Source organism: Pithys albifrons, chromosome 7 (assembly GCF_047495875.1).
Source record: "Pithys albifrons albifrons isolate INPA30051 chromosome 7, PitAlb_v1, whole genome shotgun sequence".
NCBI lineage: Eukaryota > Metazoa > Chordata > Aves > Passeriformes > Thamnophilidae > Pithys > Pithys albifrons.
This window is the reverse complement of record NC_092464.1, coordinates 5655930-5674387: the sequence shown is the minus strand read 5'-3', so window position 1 is coordinate 5674387 and position 18458 is coordinate 5655930. Positions and strand designations below refer to the sequence as shown.

Here is an 18458-nt window from a genome sequence, read left to right as displayed (position 1 = left end):
ACGCCTGAGAAATAAATACATGATCAGGCCAAAGGGATGCTGCAGCCCCATATGGTCAGAATATGATGGTTTGTTCACTAAAGATTGAAAAGACAGGGTCTTTCCTTGAGAAAAAGCAGTGCATGGGATGAGCAGAGCACTCAGCTTATTGTGTTCAAAATTAAAGATAGCTATAGTTCTTCCTTCCCTTGCTTTCCTCCCTTCCTCCCTCCCTCCCTCCCTCCCTCCCTCCCTCCCTCCCTTCCTTCCTTCCTTCCTTCCTTCCTTCCTTCCTTCCTTCCTTCCTTCCTTCCTTCCTTCCTTCCTTCCTTCCTTCCTTCCTTCCTTCCTTCCTTCCTTCCCTCCCTCCTTCCCTCCCTCCTTCCCTCCCTCCTTCCCTCCCTCCTTCCCTCTCTCCTTCCTTCCCTCTCTCCTTCCTTCCTTCCTTCCCTCCTTCCCTCCTTCCCTCTCTCCTTCCTTCCCTCTCTCCTTCCTTCCTTCCTTCCCTCTCTCCTTCCCATCATTTCTCCCATTCCAGCATTCATTTTTCACTGCCATATAAATGGGCAGTTTCCCTTCTGTGAAAAATAAGTGAAGACTTAAGGGGTGTGACTTTTACTTGTGGAAAGGTACAGAAGAAATCAGGAGGATTTTGGGAATGACCATTTTACTTCAGGACCAACTCAGAAAGGTCTGGGACATTGATCCACAGGTACAGTTGCGGCAGTGCATCCTGATCTGCAGAGGATGTTCCCTTCCCAAGCATCAGCACAGGGGCCCCATGATGAAGCCAGTCACATCACTGTATCCAGGAGGGGTGGATTCAGCTCATGGTTCCCACAGATTTAGACAGCCATGGGGATGGGCACAGAATCCACCTGGGAACAGAGCAAAGCAGGTTTTAAGCAGCAGCATTTTGGGGAGATGGGTCAGGGTTTAACAGGGGGAGCTCACACCTGTGTGATTCAGATGCACCACAAGAGGATGTGAGCATTGAGAGGAGCCAGTGTTTCATTTTCCTGAAGTCCAGAGTGAACTTTATCTCCACACACCCTGTGGTGGTGGGTGAACTTGATGGTGGGTGAATCTGTGGTAATGTTGATGTCCTGAGGGCCACATCTTGACTCCACTGAAGTCCAGGATTTGCTGCATTTCATCTTTGCTGAAGCCAAGCAGGAGCTGGAGTTGGCCTTGGATGTCCCCATACCCTGAACTCTCTATCCTTGGCCATCTCTGCACCTCAGCCTCCACCCGAACCTGAGAACATGGAGTCCAAAAAACTTCAAAATTTGTATCTTCCTCTTGCCTTAAGGAAGCCAGAAGCCATCCAACTTCTTGAATTGAAAATTACCTAATATGGTATTTCCAGCCATCACAAAATCCAGCCACTAAAGAGGTCCCCCAAGAAAACCTGGTGTGCCAAGCTTTCCACTCTGAATGAAAAAAAAAATCAGTTAAAAGGACTTGACAATTAGGGGATATTCAAAGAGAACATACATCCATGAAGGCTCTTGCAGCAGCTTTCCCGTGCTTACTCCTGCAGACCACGCATTTGTGTTTCAACATGCTGGGGTGAAACTGGGGTGAAACTTGGGTGAAACTGGAGCCCTGAGGTTTCAGGGGGAAGAGAAGCCTGGGGTGAGCACACACGTGGGCTCCCTCCCCAGCACGTGCCAGTGCTGTGGAAGCTCATTAAAACGGACTGAGCAATGTGCCAGCTGTAAATGCAAAGACTGGTCTTTTCAAATAAGCCCCATTAGTTCCACATGTGCATTTGATAGATAATTTTTTTTTGTTACGTAACATGAAACCAATAATTATGGAAATGACTGCAAGGATTCAGATATTCTCCACAAGAAAAAGATGAAGAGCAGAGAGCAAACAATACCAGAGGCTTTGCAGGGATTTTTCCTCTCCTAATGCATCCAATCCTTAGTAAAGTGCTCATGCAGAGCTCTAACCAGTGGACCAAAGGAAAGGAATTGGCTCTGGGAGCATCAGTTCCCAGGAGCTACACAGGGCCTTCAGCTACAGGATTAAAAACTCTGCTATGCAGTCACATACCCAACCCTGAGGCCACACAGGCAAATGGCTCTCCTCACCCCCAAAAAATGTGAAGAATGTGCTGGAAAGGGTGCAAAATCTCGTTGTTTCCCTCACTGCTTGTAGAGAGTTTGCTGTAAATTCCCTGTCTGGGAATCAAATCTTGAGGAGACACACAACACAACCAGAATTTTTCAGAAAAGTATTTATGCATCAGTCTGTTTATGAAAAATAGCAGATCTCTGTTCACACCCAAACTGAGTCTCATCCCACCATCCCTGCTCACACTCATCTGACAAGCAGGGCACAAACCTGTGTGCAGCAGAGCTGGGCATATGTGAGGAAAGAAAGAGGAACACACAAATTTGTAGTTGGAATACAGCTATCAAAACAACATTATACAATTAGGAAAAAAATAATAAAATAGAAGTGATTATGTAAACTGCTGTCCCTGTCTGGTCAGCACAAATCTCATGTGGGCTTAGGTCAGTCTGTTTGACACAGCTAGAAATGATTGTCTGTGTTAACCATTAGTAGCTCCCAGTTCAAAGTTCCCTGCTAGCTGCCTCTATCCCTGTCAGTATTCCCTCTGTCTGGCCCCGATAAGATGCAGGCAACATTTCCCATGACTAACCATGTCCATGCTGGAGAGCTCAGCACTTCAACAGGGAATGAGACATCAAACTACAGCTTTCGACCTGGATGCTCTGCCCCAGAACTGAGTACCCTCATTGTCCCCACAGGTTCTCTGACCATAGGAAACAGAACCAAAAAGCAGACCTTGTTTTTTCCTAATGTGGTGGTCAGGTGTCCTGGGCAGGCAATGAAGCCTTGTAGTGCCTGGAAAAAAACTGCAGCCCCTACCCTGGAAAAGTCCTGTGTTGCAACCACAGAACAAGGAAGGTTTGATGGCTCTAACAGGAAAAGTTGTGACCCTATGGAGGAGCATTGCAGTGGCATAATTTGCTGCATGTGGAAGCATCTGGAGGACTTTCTACCTCCCTTCTCATTTTCTGCAGAGAAATCCTTGTTCTTCAAGGGAAGAGTGTAATTTGGCTGTTTAAAACTGAAGGAGAGAAGCCTGGCTGCTAAAAACCTCTTAGCTACCTTCTCTCCTGAGATTAGTCCCCACAGAGATGTCTTCAGGATGAGGGTGCACATAAGCCATGTGGTTGTTCCTGCCTTTCTGCAGGAAACATAGGAGGTATTTGAGGCTGACCGTTCATTCTGTTTTGGCATACCAGGAGAGCTAAGCATATTTAAGCATATTTAGAGCTAAGCACATCTGGCAATGCTCTTCCAGAGGCACAGTAAGTGCTGAACTGTTTGCTTCCCTTGGAGAACAGAAGCAGAGCAGACAAAAGACAGTCTGTGTCCCAAACAGGGCAAGGGTTGTTTGGACTGGTGACTGGAAGGAGCATTTGAGCACCACAGAGGCACTGAATGATCCTCACAGCACCTCTTTGCCCCATCTCCTCCACCTGGGGGAACTGCTGAAGCCCAAAAATCATGTCCCGTCAAAGCTTCCAGTTTCTACAAGAGATCTCTTCCAACTTCTCACAAGGCAAGACATAAACCCCAAGAGTCTTCAAGAGTAATGTTTTCCCTTCTTTGGCTGTGGGGACTGGTGCATCCAGTGGCTCCATCCTCTGACTCATCCCCATGCTTTGGTACATGGAGGCAAATTAATGTGATTCAAGCACCTTTCTATGTAAATCATTAAAAATATTTGGAGCAGCATAAAAACAATGGAATGAGAGAAGAAACAGGAATTAAGACATCAGGGATTTTGTTAAGGACAGCAGGACCTAAGAGGGCCAGCAGTGTGCAGGTGTGCATAGCTCTAACCCATTTCTCTCTTTCTAGAGTGGGTCTCACCTCTTTTCAGCTCACAGAAAGTATTTGTCATAAAGAATTCCTTCCCATCTTCCTACAGATTCTTGCCAACAGAGCAAACCCAGTGCACTGCTAATAGCAAAGACTAAAATCACTGTGAGCTGAGCAAGGCCCCCAGCAGAGACAGTAGCTGAGGAATCAGCCTAAGGCTCTGTAATCCTGGCAAAAACAGTTTCAAAACACACTTTATCTAGCCAGTGTGCCTGAGAGCTATGCAGAGAATTGTTTCATGCAGCCCTTTTATGAGGAGCAGAGATGGATAGCAGTAGTCCCCGAAATAATTCACGGGGCTTTTAACAGCTTCTATTAGTCACTATTGGATGGACTGCAGTGTTCATTGTTTCATTCTGTCAGTCAAATCCTCCTCCACTAAAATAAATAACTAACAAGGAGGCATCCCAGCTTCAGAGATATTTTGCCCATGCAATGAAATCCTTCTAGCCTCCAACAGGTTTTTGTGTTTGTAGTCCAGCAGTTACTAAACTCTACTGGCATTTTCTCATCACCATGCAGAATATCCTGCGCAGTCCTCCAAAAACTGAATCTGGCTCAGTGGAGAACATCCATTAGGTCAGTGAGACTGCAAGAAGAGGAGAAGGGTGCCAGTCTGGCACAATCTGAGCAAATCTCAGCTGGGGCTGAGCTCTAGGCTGGTTCTCAGGCACTGCTGCAAGGAACACGACTGACAGCATGAGAACAGCCCACCATGTGAAACCAGACTTGCTGGATCTATCCACCGAACAGAGAATTAAAATCATCAGTGAATCTCAGATGTTTTAGATGCTGAAATAAAAGCTCAGTAAAGAGGTTTGTTCCAGTAAAAGCTGAATCACAACACATGGAAAAGTGTAAGCTATTATTTCATACAGCAGTGGCACATTCAGTTTGTTTATCCAGACCTCTGGTTTGTCCTGACTCACTGACTTCTCATCTCAAAGGTTTCTTGCTTAGCTTAAGCATTTCTGGGTAAATTATCTTCCAGCTTTTGATGTCAAATGTAGCTTTTCTTGTTCATTATAAATCAGTGCAGTGACCTGCTCTTATTTTTGTTCTGACTTTTCTTCTTGGTCAACTTTCCAGCATGAGCAGAAAAAATCCTGAGAGAGAACTTTACAGTAACCCAGTCATTGATAAGTGAAAAGCAGACCTTTTTGGGGCCATTTTTTTTTGGGGTTTTGGCGGTTTTGGGGTTTTTTTGGTGGTGGTGGTGGTGGTAGTTGTGGTTTGATTTGGTTTGGTTTGGGGTTTTTTTGAGAGGGTGAGGAGACTACTTTTGCCAAACTCTGACTTTAATAACACTTCGACGTTGGCTGAATCAAATCTCCTCAGGCAGTCCTGCCCTCTGTTTTCCCCAATAGTGAATTATTTCAAGTCATTTCATCTGGACCCTGGCCTGCCTTTCATTTTTGCCAGGAGGAGCTGTGTATTCCCTGGAGCTGTTAACACCCCAGAAAGATGTCTCCTCCTGCAGCTCATGCAGAACCTCCACAGAGAAGCCACAAGTCCAGGGGACTTTGAGTTGAGCTGAAAACACTCTCTGTTTTGGAGGGTGGGTTGATGACCTGTGCCAGAAGCATCAGTTTAAAAATCCCCATGAAGAGGAGCTCATTGCTGCTCCTCCTGAGACAAGGTGGGGACATGGATTCAAGCAGATTCCCACCTAAATCAGAATCCAGCTTTGGGTCTAGATGACTCTGGGTACCCCAGCCAGGATTTGAACATATACAATGTTTTCATGAGAAGGAATAAAACCTCAATAATTGGTGACAGGCTGACAGAAGGGACGAGGCTTCATCTCCTCTGCTCTTCAGTGCCAGCTCTCCAACTCACACCATTCCCACTCGCACATCAGCTTTTAATATTTAATTGCGGCTTTGCCAAGGGACTTTGCCTCCTGTCTTGCAAAGAAGGGGGAGAGGAAGGAGTCAGAAGTGTGGTGCTGGAGAGCCCCGAGGATGGCAGATCTCGGGTGGAGGGAAGCACTGTAGCATGTAAGTGATTTTACACAAAAACCCTCCCAGATCACAGAGGATGGAATGAATTAATATCAGAAAAATCCTGTAAACCCTTAGCAACTGGGGGATGCTGAGCTGTTGTGGGAACTGTTCAGGGTGGGCTGAGGAGAGTGTTTCCATTGACTGTCTGTACTGTATCTAAGAAGGATGGTCGGGGAATAATTCCCTCCTAACAGGCTCATTTTGCCACAGAGTAAATCCCTCGAGGACTCTTAACCTGGAATTGTTTAATGTTCGACACCACCGCAAAAATGGGAAACAATCCCCGAACTGTGGGAGGTGGGAACCTGTGATCTAACAAATCTGTCTCTTCTCTGACATCGTGGGAAATGACCTGGAAGGTAAGAAAAAAAAATTAAAAAGGGAAATTTTTAAAGCAACTAGTGAGAAATGTATCTCCCTCCCTCTGGACTTGCTTAAAGACATGAGAAAGGAGGCAGAGATCTGCAAACTGCTGAATTAAACCCCTTTCCCCCTGCCAAAATCTGCCCCTCTTGAGTGCATCTGGAAGTGAACACCCAAATACAAGTTGCTCTGGACACTGACTAATATTCAGGCCAGCACCACAGAAATTGCTGATGAAACATATTTTACAAGCTACTTGACATTTAAAACAAATACTCTCAAAATGTAAATACAAGTATTTAATAATCTCATAGTTCACATGTCTGTGTCAGTAATTAAAAGGCAATTACTTTAAACTGTAGGTCCCCAGAGCTCTGTCTAAATTCAGAAAATGAACCCCAGATGACCTAATGTACTTCCAAGTGTCAGATCAGTCACTGCAAATACAATGCCTGAGAATTCTGGTGCACATTTCTGATGTCTGAAAAACAAGAACATTTTTGGCAGAAGAGGCCAAGGGATGCTTAAATCTCCAGTAACTGCCTGAATCCAGAGCTGGTTCAGGTCTGTGCAACATTGGAAACATAAGAAAACTTTAATTAATGATAAATATACAAAATTCCACCAAATAATTTTAAAATTATTTAAAGCTAATTGTTTTTCATGTTGTTTCCCTCTCACTGTCACGGAGATGAACTTGGTGATCTAAGAGAACAAGGTAAGTGGTAGAGTGAGTGGATTAAAAACATTTCCTGAACTAGGAAGGATTTAATTTAACTAGTGTCTTCTTTAACCCCATTTTATTATTTCAAAGTGAAGATATATGATGAAGTTTGCAGATGTGTCAGTGAAAACAGCATTTGTTCCACAGCTCTTTGCTGATGTACTGGTCCCATGAGTGGAGATGGACACACTAATTTTTGGCTTCTTTCCCCTGAATCTTCATATCCAGCACCATAACCTTTGCTCTCTTGTTTCAATGCCAGCAGACAGAAAACATGGAAAAAGCTGAGAAGCTGAGGCCAGCTCAGTCCTTTCCTTCTCTGTGCCATTCCCCAAGGAACAATCCAGTGCACAGAGCAGTTCTTCTGGGGAAAGCTGTGTCTGTCTCTGAACTGATTGCCAGGTGGGTGGTTGATTGGTATTTACAGTTCATCCCAGATCTGAAGGGCTCCAGGGTGGACTGTCCCTCTCCCACCTCCATAACAAACAAATATCACTCAGATAAGGTTTTCCCCAAGCACAGCATCCCAAATTGTCAAGTCCTAAGTAAGAGGCAAGTATTTTCTGCCATGAGTGCTCTTAGCTGTTACATATTTCCAATGTCTTGGAAGACAAGTCCTGATTTAAAAGCCAGACACACTCAACAAACTTCACTAAATACAATGACACAGAGGAATTCACCCTTGACCCCAATGACTGGAGCATTCCCAGGTGGACAATTTAAGCTTTTAATCTTGATAGTCTGTAAGATGCCCCAAGGGAAAGGAGCAATTGCTGGAGAGACAAGCTGAGGAGGAGGCAAGAGTGGTATGGGCATCTCATCCCCTCCTGGTTTCTCTCAACTGCCTCTAACCAAAACGCTCTGGGGAGAGTCACATTTCAGCCCAAGCCCTCTAAGGGCTAATTTCTCTTCTGGCTACAACACATGACTGAGATCAGACCACAATGCTGCCAAGCATGAGACAAATAAGATTAGGAACAGAACCCGAAGTACCTCTCCCTCAACATACAAGTGGCAGAGCAGCTGTCAAGTCTGTCTCTTGAGCATCCCTGTGGGACAGTTTGGTTCCAAATATCCCAAACTTGGTTAGTTTTCACTGTAAATAGCCATCTATCTGACAGAGTCTTTGGAGAAAGCTGAGAGTGCACTCCCCACAGCAAGGAAGAGAAGGAAGGTGGTTGCTTCTGCAAAGGTCTGACTCATTACTAGTTTTATATCAGGTGAGGTACTGATTTGGTTAATTACTTTATATTAGGCTAAAACTGAATAAATGGACCTTCTGGGCAGCCTGACTTCAACTCCAAGCTACATATCAGCAAAGTGCAATAATACACCTCTTTCAGGTGATAAAATCTTGTAGCACATCCTCCACCAGTGGGGAGACAAAGTGCTCCAGGAACTCCATGGAGCTTGGGAGGAGAGGGCTCACATGGATCTAGCAGTACTGCACTGACCTAAAACCAGTCCACTTTAGGGGATCTCTCACATCTCTCTCACTCATCAAGATTGCCTTTGGAGTCTGTTGTGTTTGTTATTTTCCAGTGGGCAGGGGAAAGCAGAATGAGCCTGTCCACAATACAAAAAAGTACATCCTGACTAAAAAGGGATTAAGGTGCCATGTCCTTTCTTCCCTGCAGGTACCAGAGCATCCTGGATTGTGAAAGAAACATGACTAAGCAGGAACATCCCAAGGTGAGAGCCAAAGGCTCAGAGCAGGTGGGACAGGTTTTCCTGACAACAAAATGTTCCAGTTCTTGGCAATTAGAGACAAACAGAAAACTAACATTTTTTGCAATATCCATGCTGTTCTGAGAACCAGAATAGATCCAATTACCTTTTAGCATGTACAGATGGACTAACACACATAACACGCTACAGGATGGGATGGAAAACTCATGTATGACATTCAGATTGCTCTGAAGTGAGTACATTGTAGAGACCATCAAGTTGTGTAGGACTTGGCAGAGGATTTAATACTGGTTAGAAAGTGAGGGAAGGATCCAGCCTGAGGTAAAGGTACACAAAGCCATTAAGGCACCGACTGGGCTGGCAGGGATGGCACTGAAGCATCTCTGCTCTCCTGTACCACCAGCTGGAGGCTTTCTGAGATTGACCTGTGTGTTTCAAATGACACCTACCAAAGTAGGTAGGTGTTTGTGCCATTCTACCCTGGGGTGCAGAAATCACTTTCTTGGTGCTTTTGACTGTGATGGGACTTAGACATCAAGTACACAAGTAGATTTTTCTCACAGCTACATTTAGCTGTCCATTCCACAGTCTTACACAGAATCGCCCCCTAACTAGAATCTGTTACTACTGTTCTCACATCATGGCCATGGTGCATCTCCCAGCTACCAGTGTCCCTTATATCATATTTTGTTTGCAAACTCATTGGCATAAGGTGAAGTTGTCAGCTCTGCGTTTGCATGTTGGGTCCTGCTTTGTGGTAAGGGGCCTCTTACACCCTGAGATAAAAATGACAAAATGATAAAATAACTCACTGGAAGACAGATAATCTGGACTTCATTCAAATTTTCTGCAGAAGACAGGGTTGTTTCACGCTGATCAGAGAAAGCTGAATTTCACTTCATTAAAAAAAAAAGCAGAATCTGAAAATTTTTATTTTCATTCCATGTTTCTAAGAAGAAACTTGAGGTTTCTTATGAAATGATAGATAGAGAGGGGGGTTTCTAGTTGAAAACACTGTTTCATAGAGTAGAAGGATGGACATGGAAAACAAAAATTAATGATCCAAGAGGGAAGAGAGACACTGTATTTTTTCTACTCCTAAGCTTCTTTGCATGATCGTGTATGAATAGGAGGATACACTGTAAACAGGCAAGACAGAAACTTCTTCCATACTTCAAAAAAGGGCTAGAGTTTAGATTGTGTCCTGACTTTTACTCAGAAAACATAGAGCATAAAGTGATGGGATAGTCTTTCCCTTTTTCATTCCAAAAAGTTAGTAGATGTGATGCTTGATGTAGATGAGTGGGGAAAAAAATCTCATATGGTTATTATTGAAGTTCTATGAGAACCTGTTACAATGGAGTTTTGGGTTGGTTTTTTTTTAGCTCATGGAGAGAAGATATCCATCACAAACCAATGCCACTCCAATGGGGAAAAATTATGCCTTATCTCCAAGTCATCCCAGCAATATGTGCCCAAACAAGTCCATGGAGGGTCTTCCCATCCCTAACATAAGTGCCCCAACAAGGAATCTCAAAGGACTCCTGACCAGCTCTGACACTCCCAAAGTCACTCCACGCTGTAAGAGTTTACACTGTGCTCCACTGAAGACACCACCTCCCAAAGGCCTTTTGAGGAAGAGGGAGGCTGATGCCAGCCCCATGACAACCATCCAGCCCCTGAGCATGGAACCCAGACCCCGCAAAGACCCATCCTTCCTTTCCTCTCTTCAGAACTTCCAGAGGAAGGCAGAGCAGAGTCCTGCCACCATCAAATGGAAGGAGTCTTCTGCAAAGGTTAGTAGGTTAGGAGCTTCAAAAGCTCCTGAAAATAAATTTCCTTTGCTTGTCATCCTTATAAGTGGTTGGGCTTCATGATGGTGCTCCATCCATTGATCCCTAGACTTGGGGAATAGGCTTCCTTGTGGAACTTTATGTCTAGTGCCATCCAGCTCTAGGTGATCTAATGGTATCGACAGGTCCTGTGTTCAACAAAATATTCCTTGAGATGATATTCACCCTGGAGGGAAGGAGCTGAATGGACAGCTTAGGTTGGAGAGAGACCTACATTAAGGAAACATGAGAGATAATATCAACATGAAATTTATATTATCTGAAATATTAATTATGGATAAGATCCCATCTAAAATGATTATTGCTGTATGATATCAACCCAGTGATGACTACTCCATATGAGGGACTGGTCCTTCACTGCAAATACAGCAAAGGGCAACTCCAATCACTACTGGGTTTGAGACACTAAAATCATTGTGGGAGCTGGTAAAGGAAGAGGATGGATAATTCTGACTCTGAAAGGAGGCATCAAAATCAAAGATGGGTAAAGAACATATAAGTTAGCCTTGGAAATGGGGCAGGTGTGGAGCAAAAAGTTGTGAAGCACAGTATGGGAGAGAACAGAGCAAAGCCAAGACTGGGGCAGGTCTACAGGAAGAAAAGGCCACCTGTTCCTCTGGAAAGCCCCTAGTGTAGTCACCTTCCCCACACTGGGCCTTTGTGCAGTTCCTTTCAGCTGTTTGTGGGAATTTACCTGTTTCTCTGCTGTTATTCCCACACAGGAAGGGAAGCTGCTCCGTGACAGACCCACGATCCTCTCCTCGGTGCCAGGTACAGCCAGTGACTCAACCATGGGCAGAAGCTGTGAGTTGGATTTATTTTGGTTGCCAGTCATCACTGCTACTCTACTGCCAGCTCTATAGTTGCAACTGGGAAGGATTTACTTGGTCCTTACGCTTAGCTGTATTTCCCTCGTAACCCCATAGCAAACACTGAGTGGGTGATGCTGGCTGGGGATCACTTGGGTCCTGCCAGGACTGGCCATGCAGGAATGTGGCCAAGGATAGGGAGCCTGGAGAGCAGACAACCCTGCTACTGCAGCCTTCCAGCCCTGATCGGTTCCACTGCCCAGAGCTGGCAAATCCCTGCACAGCTGGGATCTGGGCCAGTGATGAGTCCACAGAGCCATGCTGGCTCTCCCCATGCTGTTATCCCAGCAGTTAAAAATAGCTGCTATTAAATACCAAAGCAGAAGTATGTCCATGTTTAGTTTGGGATGAATAATATCTCCCTGCACCTCAGCTTTGAGGATAGGAAAAGGGAGAAGTTCCTTTGTACCTAACTAAGGAGTTTTGGCTGGGGTCCTCTTTGAATTTGGCAGTGGGGGTGTATCAGATACAGTCATCCTTGGCTTAAGATAAGGCACGTAAGGGATCCCTAATGCTATGATATCATCAGGACTAAAGCAGGTCAGGGATATTTTGAGGCAAGAGGTATCTGTGAAGAGTGACAGATACAAGCTTTGCATGGGAAAGGGTTGAATTTTGCCAAATTTTACTGTGTTATTTGGCACAGAAAAATAGCTCTCAAAAATACCATAATGACTGGATTAGAGACTACTGGACCATCCCGCCTTCTTTGGGCATGGATCGGGAATCCAGGGATCCTTTATACCATCTATTTAGGATTTGTTCTCTTTCCTTTCCATTTCTTTCTTGTCTTTCACACAAGAAGGGGACAAAAATCATATGTTGTCTGGATTTCGGACACTGTATTTAATTACCCAACTATATGGGAAAAGACATCCCTTACACAAGCACACAAAGGATGGAGCTGAGGTTTCCACAACATTGCTGGGAATTTATTTTAATGTCAAAGCACATGATGTCACCACACTATTTAACTAAACACTGTCACAGTATCATCTGTGTGCCTTTTACAGCTCAAGGAACATCTTTTGCTCTGGCTGGCATAGAATGAATCATGGTCTATCTTAGAGCCTTACACCACTCCCCAGCCCCTGACTCAAAGGCCTTGTAATAGCAGTGGCTTCATGTTGTTGTGCTTCATTGGGAGGGCTTTGTGTGAGGTCTTTCTAGGGAGGCAATTCCATCCATGGAGACGAGAACAGGACAGCTACCGCTGAGGTAGGTGCTGGATTTACTCAGTGAAGGGACTTGTAATGCTCCCTAAAAAAGTCCAGGAACCCACTGTCCCCAAACCTCTTCTGGGCCAAGACGTGTCTCAGGCCATACCTGTGCTGTGTTCCATCATTCCCATGGAGCGAGAGAGATGTCAGTGTTCCATGATCAGGGCAAGTCTTCTGTGGGTGCTTTCTCACCTTTTCCAGGCACTGCCCCACAGCCCTTTCCCTGGGCTGAGGAGGGGACACCCAGCAGATCCAGTGACCTGGGGTGGGGAAAGCAGTGTTGAGTGCTTTGATGCCACACAATAACGTACGTTAAAAGCAGAGCAGTTCCCAGGGTCTGAGATGCTGTGATACAGAGGACAACAGCTTGGCAGTGTTCAAGAAAGCTGTGATGACTGGCATTGGTCTTATGAGCAAACACATGTCCATGCAACAGTTCAGAGCTGAATAACTACGCAGGGAGTCAAAGCAGCAGTTGCTGCATCTTTTTCCAGGCATGGCACAGCCACTTCTGAGACAGTGCAGGAGACCTGAGCATTGATCAGAGAGGGAGGCTGCTACACCCCTCAGGAAAGCCCATTCCCAGGCAGCTAAAGCAGCTGGGCTGTGTCCCTGGCCATACTGACTGTATCACATGATCCAGAGGAAGTTACCACCAAAGACATGACCAAGTCACTAATTAAAGAGGTCCAAGTGGCTGTAGTCTGCAGTAATGAGATTAAACTGAGCACTGGAATATTTACATAGTAGAACAAAATTCTTGCTAGGAAAGGAGATAGCAAACCAAGACACCATAATTCCCAGAGGTAAATGGTTGAAAACTTGAGTTCTTTAATATTAAAAAGGAGAAAGTACCAGCTAATTTACTGCAGGTAGAGTCTCCTGAGTACTCTGAATTTAAAATTTAACAACTCCTAGATGAATTTTGGCAGTCGGAGAGAGGAAATTGCAGTCAAGGAGGAGAGAAGTGTGACACACACGTGGGCACACCACTCCCCCAGCTCACACACACACACACACATATGATTGTGCATGTGTGTATCAACACAGCTCCATTATTCAGGGCTTTCAGCTGAAGGGCACATGGGAATGTTGTCTCGGTGCAGAGCAAAGATGAAACAGGAGCCTGACGTGACTGCAAATCACGGAGCATCCAGGCAACCTCCAAAACGCCTGCAATCCCCTCCTCCTCCTTTCTATTCTGTGTTATTTCAACCTCTACCCCACAGGGAATTTTCAAAGCAAGGAGAGGAGGTGAAGGAGAGGGCAGAGAGCAATGGGGTCCCCCATCCTTCGTGCTGGGAGACCCAGGTTTGGTTCAAGATTTGCTTGTCTGGGGAAGCTTCTTCCTCTGCTCGCTGTAGCACCCACGCTTTCTGCTGCAAGGGGGTGCGGTGCCATCTAGCGACAACGAAACCGCCTCACTTCCATCCCAAAATTGGTCTCCGCGAGGATGTTCCGGACACTGTGTCCCATCCCCAGCGATGGGGGGAGGCTGCCACCCTCCCTCTCTCCATGACCTGAGGGTTTGCAGCCAGCATTCTCTCGTCTGCATCACACTGTTCAGCACACGGGCTGGGGAGAACATCACTAGTGAACTGGAAAGATCTGAAAGGCGGCGGGGGAAAATGATGATTTAAGATAAAAGGCTGTGCTCATGCTACAGACAGCTCCAGTTCAAAGTAGCTCTGGTACTTGCAATGATAGAGGCTCCTGCAGTCAAAATAATCCTTAAAAGCTCATTTCCCTTTCAGCACTTGCTTTCCATGGGCATGACAAGCAGGAGTTGAATGCCGGAACTCCAGTTAAGTGGCCAGTCTGTCCTGCTCTCAGTGCTTTGTGCCTCTGCGATTCAGCCAGCAGGGAAACCCTGACTAGAGGACCTCATATCACAGAAAGAAGGGTCAGAAGCAGGTGCCATCCATCCCCTGTCACCTCTCCCAGCCCCTGTGACAGCTGGTCAGGGATGTTGGGACCACAGGCATCTTTTGGGGAGGCTGCCATGGAGCGTGCAGTGGTTCCCAGGCAGTTGTGGAGGGCAGGGGAACAATCAGACTCTGCTGATCAGGCTGGTCGAGCTTTGCCAGCAATCAAAGCAGGCAGACTAGTCCCTCCTAGCTGGCTTTTCCTGCAGGCCCTAGTTTCTGATCTCACTCAATCTAACCTAAAGAGCCTTTCTCCTGCCCTCTTTACTGAGCTTCCAGAAAGAGCTATCCCACCTCAGTCGAGGGCTCAGGGCTGCCCTTTGCTCCACACCCCCAGGCTGCTGATCTCCTCCATCATGTTCTCAGTGCCTCTCAGAAAATCCCAGTACCTCATTGATTTTTTTTCCTCGTTTCCTGCTTTCTAATTAGTTGCTGTCTTCCAGACAGGAGGAGGAAACCCTTTCCCCGAGAGCTGTGCAGAGCTGTCAGGCAACTCAGATATCTCAGGGTCACAGGAGTGGTTTGCAGGGACACTGATGGGAACACACATGGAAGTCACAGCACACAGCAAACCAGGTCCTTCACCTAGAGATGGAGAGACACAGCAGGAGTGTGAACAGGCAGCCATGTATGCAGACAGACCATATATATGTTGCAGATGAAGAGAGAGCTCCACATAAATATATGCATGCACCCCTTGTGCTCCTGCTGAGCACATGCACACCACAACACACACATACACACTGTGAGCTGCTGACTGAGCTGACATGCTCTGCCCTTCACCTCCTGCCTTTATGTTGCTCCACCCATATGGAATAAAGAAGATATCTCAGTCTCCAGCCTGTCACTGTTTGCTGACATGCCTGGCACCCACTTCATTCTACCTGAGCGGGTGTGTGTTTGCTGACAGCCCCTGCCATCCCCAGCCCTCTGCCTCACCATCTGGCTGGCAACCAAGGGCCTGTCAATCACCCTCTCTGATCCACACTGATTGAAGGAAGCAACAAAGAACACAGAGACCACTTCAGAAGGAGGGGTGATGATCCTCCGAGGCAACAGGCTCAACACAGAGAGCAGGGGAACCATAATGCATAGCCTTGCAGGATGTTTAAAGAAACTGGGCTATGGGGAGGAGCAGAGCCCTTCCAGGAGCCTCAGTGAAAGCAGATGGTCATCTGGAGCTGGATGCATTGTGATGTGATGTGATGTGATGTGATGTGATGTGATGTGATGTGATGTCACATGGTGTTGGCAAGGAAACCACGTCACATGCTGAACTGCAGCCTGGTTGATGTGTAGCATCCTCTCCAGAGACTGATACCTGCAGACCCACAGGGAAAGGAGAGGGGCAGCAGCCGCTCCAAACACTCCCGCAAAACTCCAGTGAAGGTATTCAGGAGAAGTGCACCAAAAGAACTAAAACATCTCAGTATTTAAAGAGGGTTTATAAAAAAGAGAGAGAATGACTTTTTACATGGGCAGATTATGATAGCAAAAAGAGGAATTACTTTAAAGAGGAGACATTTAGATTAGATGTTAGGAAGACATTCTTTACTTGGAGAGTAGTGAAGCACTGAAATACGTTGCCCTGAGAAATTGTGGGTGTCCCATCCCTGAAAGTGTTCAAGGCCAGGTTGGATGGGGTCCTGAGCAACCTGATCTAGTGAAAGGTGTCCCTGCCCATGGCAGGGGGTGGAACTAGATGATCTTTAAGGTCACTTCCAAATCAAACCATTCTATGATTCTATGAAACTCAAAAATCAGTAGCAGTGAGTTGGCCCTCTGGAGCAAAGAGCATGAAGCACTCTGGTGAGTGGGACTCTGCTTCTACTCATCACAACACTGCTGAGATCTCTATGTGACCAATGACCCCAGCTGAGATGGAGATATGCTTGTGTTAAAACTGTGTAAACACATTTCAGAGAGGGTGACAGACCTTGGACAAGTACCATTTCCCTCTATCTGATGATGGATTGGGGCACAGGAAGGCTAAGACAGCTTCTGTGCTGGCAGATAAAACAGGGAAATTTTTGCCCCAAGACCATCTGGTCCAGCCAGCACAGCTCCCACCTGTGCATCTCTCTCTGCCACTGCTGCCCCAAGCCATCTGGCACTGGGAGCTGTGGGCCATGGCATGGCCTGGGTGGGGATGAGCAGAGTGGGACCAAGCAGGGGGCTCTTGCAACTCTCATCCTGTGTTTTGTGATTACAAAAACTTCTTCATGAGTGTTTTATCTCAGCTAATGGGGACTTCTGGTACTGGCACAGCCAACCCACACCTTTCATCACCACAGGGTGATGTACTCCAGCACAGGCTCTCTGAAGGCGTCAGAAAAGTAAACCAAAGAGAGAACAGCTGGGCCTGATTCAGTAGTTCTGTGTTTCACTGCTATCCCTGTCTGCTAAGGTGGACTGTTAAAACAAGCCCCAGAACCCTTGGTTATGTTTGTGTTTGTATTTTTTATTCAGCAGAGCCAGGCAGGGTCTCCATCTCTGACACACTGTTGTACCCACCATTAAAACACTAAAAATAACACCCATTGATGAGCTGAGCTTTGAGGGCAGCAACAGCCCTCTGGGGCTGAGTGCTTTATTATTATCCCTCTCCAAACACTTCCCAGAGCAGCTCTCTGTGACACCCCAGGGCTGCAGAGGGACTGCAAGGATGGGGGCAATTCCCACTTTACCATAAAGCAGGTAGTTCAGTCATCCTTCTTTCACTCACTTTGCTAAAGTATTTTTTTTCCTTCTTGGTTCTAAAGTACCAGAACTGATGGGGAAATAGGGAACCAGAAAACGTAGTTAATACCTGGCACCCTCCAAGCTTTTTCCTTAAAACCTTGGCTGTGGCCAGAGTTGACAGGGGCCTGGCTGTGTGGATCACAGCCTGAGGACATGACAGTGAGTCAGGGAAATGCCTCTTCCCCATTGCACCAGTGCCTGGAAGCATCCGCCATCCCGTACCAAGTTACACCAGGGGTATTTTGAATGAATAAATTCTGAAAATAAGCCAGGGCCCCAGCCTTTCTCAACCTCTGTGCAGGATTGCTAGAACTCATGATTGACTCAGCCTCATGGAAGAGCAATTTCACTCTTCCCTAAAAATAGACCAAGTGGTTCATCCTCTCAACATAGCCCAGCACTCAGTGATAAAACCAGCTGCCAGGGACCACTGGGAGGCAGTGAAGGGGACTGAGGGTGTGGGGAGTGGAGCAGGGCTCCTCGTAGGATACACTAAGGGCTTCCTGGCTGAGAGTTTCACACAGATTTTCCACTGGGGCTGTCTGCAGAGTGACACACCTGTTGGGACGACAGACACCTCCCTGTAAGTAATTTTGGGGTAGACTAAAGTGGGATGAAGTGTAGCATGAATACAAACTTCAGACTGATCCTAAAATGCAGGGTAAATGAGGATGCTTAGTGTGTTGTGCTATGAAAGAGTTGTTGTAGCTCCTGGAAAGCCATGGATTTTATTCTGTTGGCCCAAAGCTTGGTAAATCCTTCTCTCTGCTGCAGAACCTGTGTTCCATGGATGGTGGCTTTGGTGTATGGTGGCTTTGGTCTGGTTCAACACCATCATCTGGGGCACTTGGGAACATTCTAGGCATAAGCAGAGCATTATACTTTTGTGTTTTTCCCCTGTCCTGAAATATTGAAGTTCACAGCTTTGAGGCTTAAATTGAGGGACAGACCTCAGTGTATACTCTCTTCCCCCCAAAATACTGTTATTTACCATGCCTCTGACCACTGTGACCACAAACAGTGGAAAGAATCTGTGTGGAATTCAGTTGAGCTGGATGGTTGCTGGGGTTAGAGGGGGTGTTTTCTAGGCCCAAACTGTGTTCTGGACTGATAGTGGGCAGGCAGCAAAATGTGGACTGTTCAGAAAGAAACAGGCTT

At 46.2% G+C, this 18458-nt stretch overlaps 1 protein-coding gene across 3 annotated transcripts in view; it reads left to right on the top strand.

The window, feature by feature from the left end:
* Positions 1-5818: 5818 nt before the first annotated feature.
* Positions 5819-18458, top strand: part of LOC139674300 (uncharacterized) — a 45591-nt gene continuing 32951 nt past the window's right edge. The window contains exons 1-6 of one of the 3 annotated variants that reach the window (XM_071560488.1): positions 5819-5909; positions 6126-6274; positions 7268-7404; positions 8640-8694; positions 10077-10487; positions 11267-11348. In XM_071560488.1, coding sequence (XP_071416589.1) covers positions 6263-6274; positions 7268-7404; positions 8640-8694; positions 10077-10487; positions 11267-11348 — 697 coding nt within the window. In that variant the 5' untranslated portion in view covers positions 5819-5909; positions 6126-6262. Of the gene's footprint in view, positions 5910-6125; positions 6275-7264; positions 7405-8639; positions 8695-10076; positions 10488-11266; positions 11349-18458 lie in introns of all 3 variants that reach the window. The other 2 variants (XM_071560489.1, XM_071560487.1) reach the window with 2 other exon arrangements.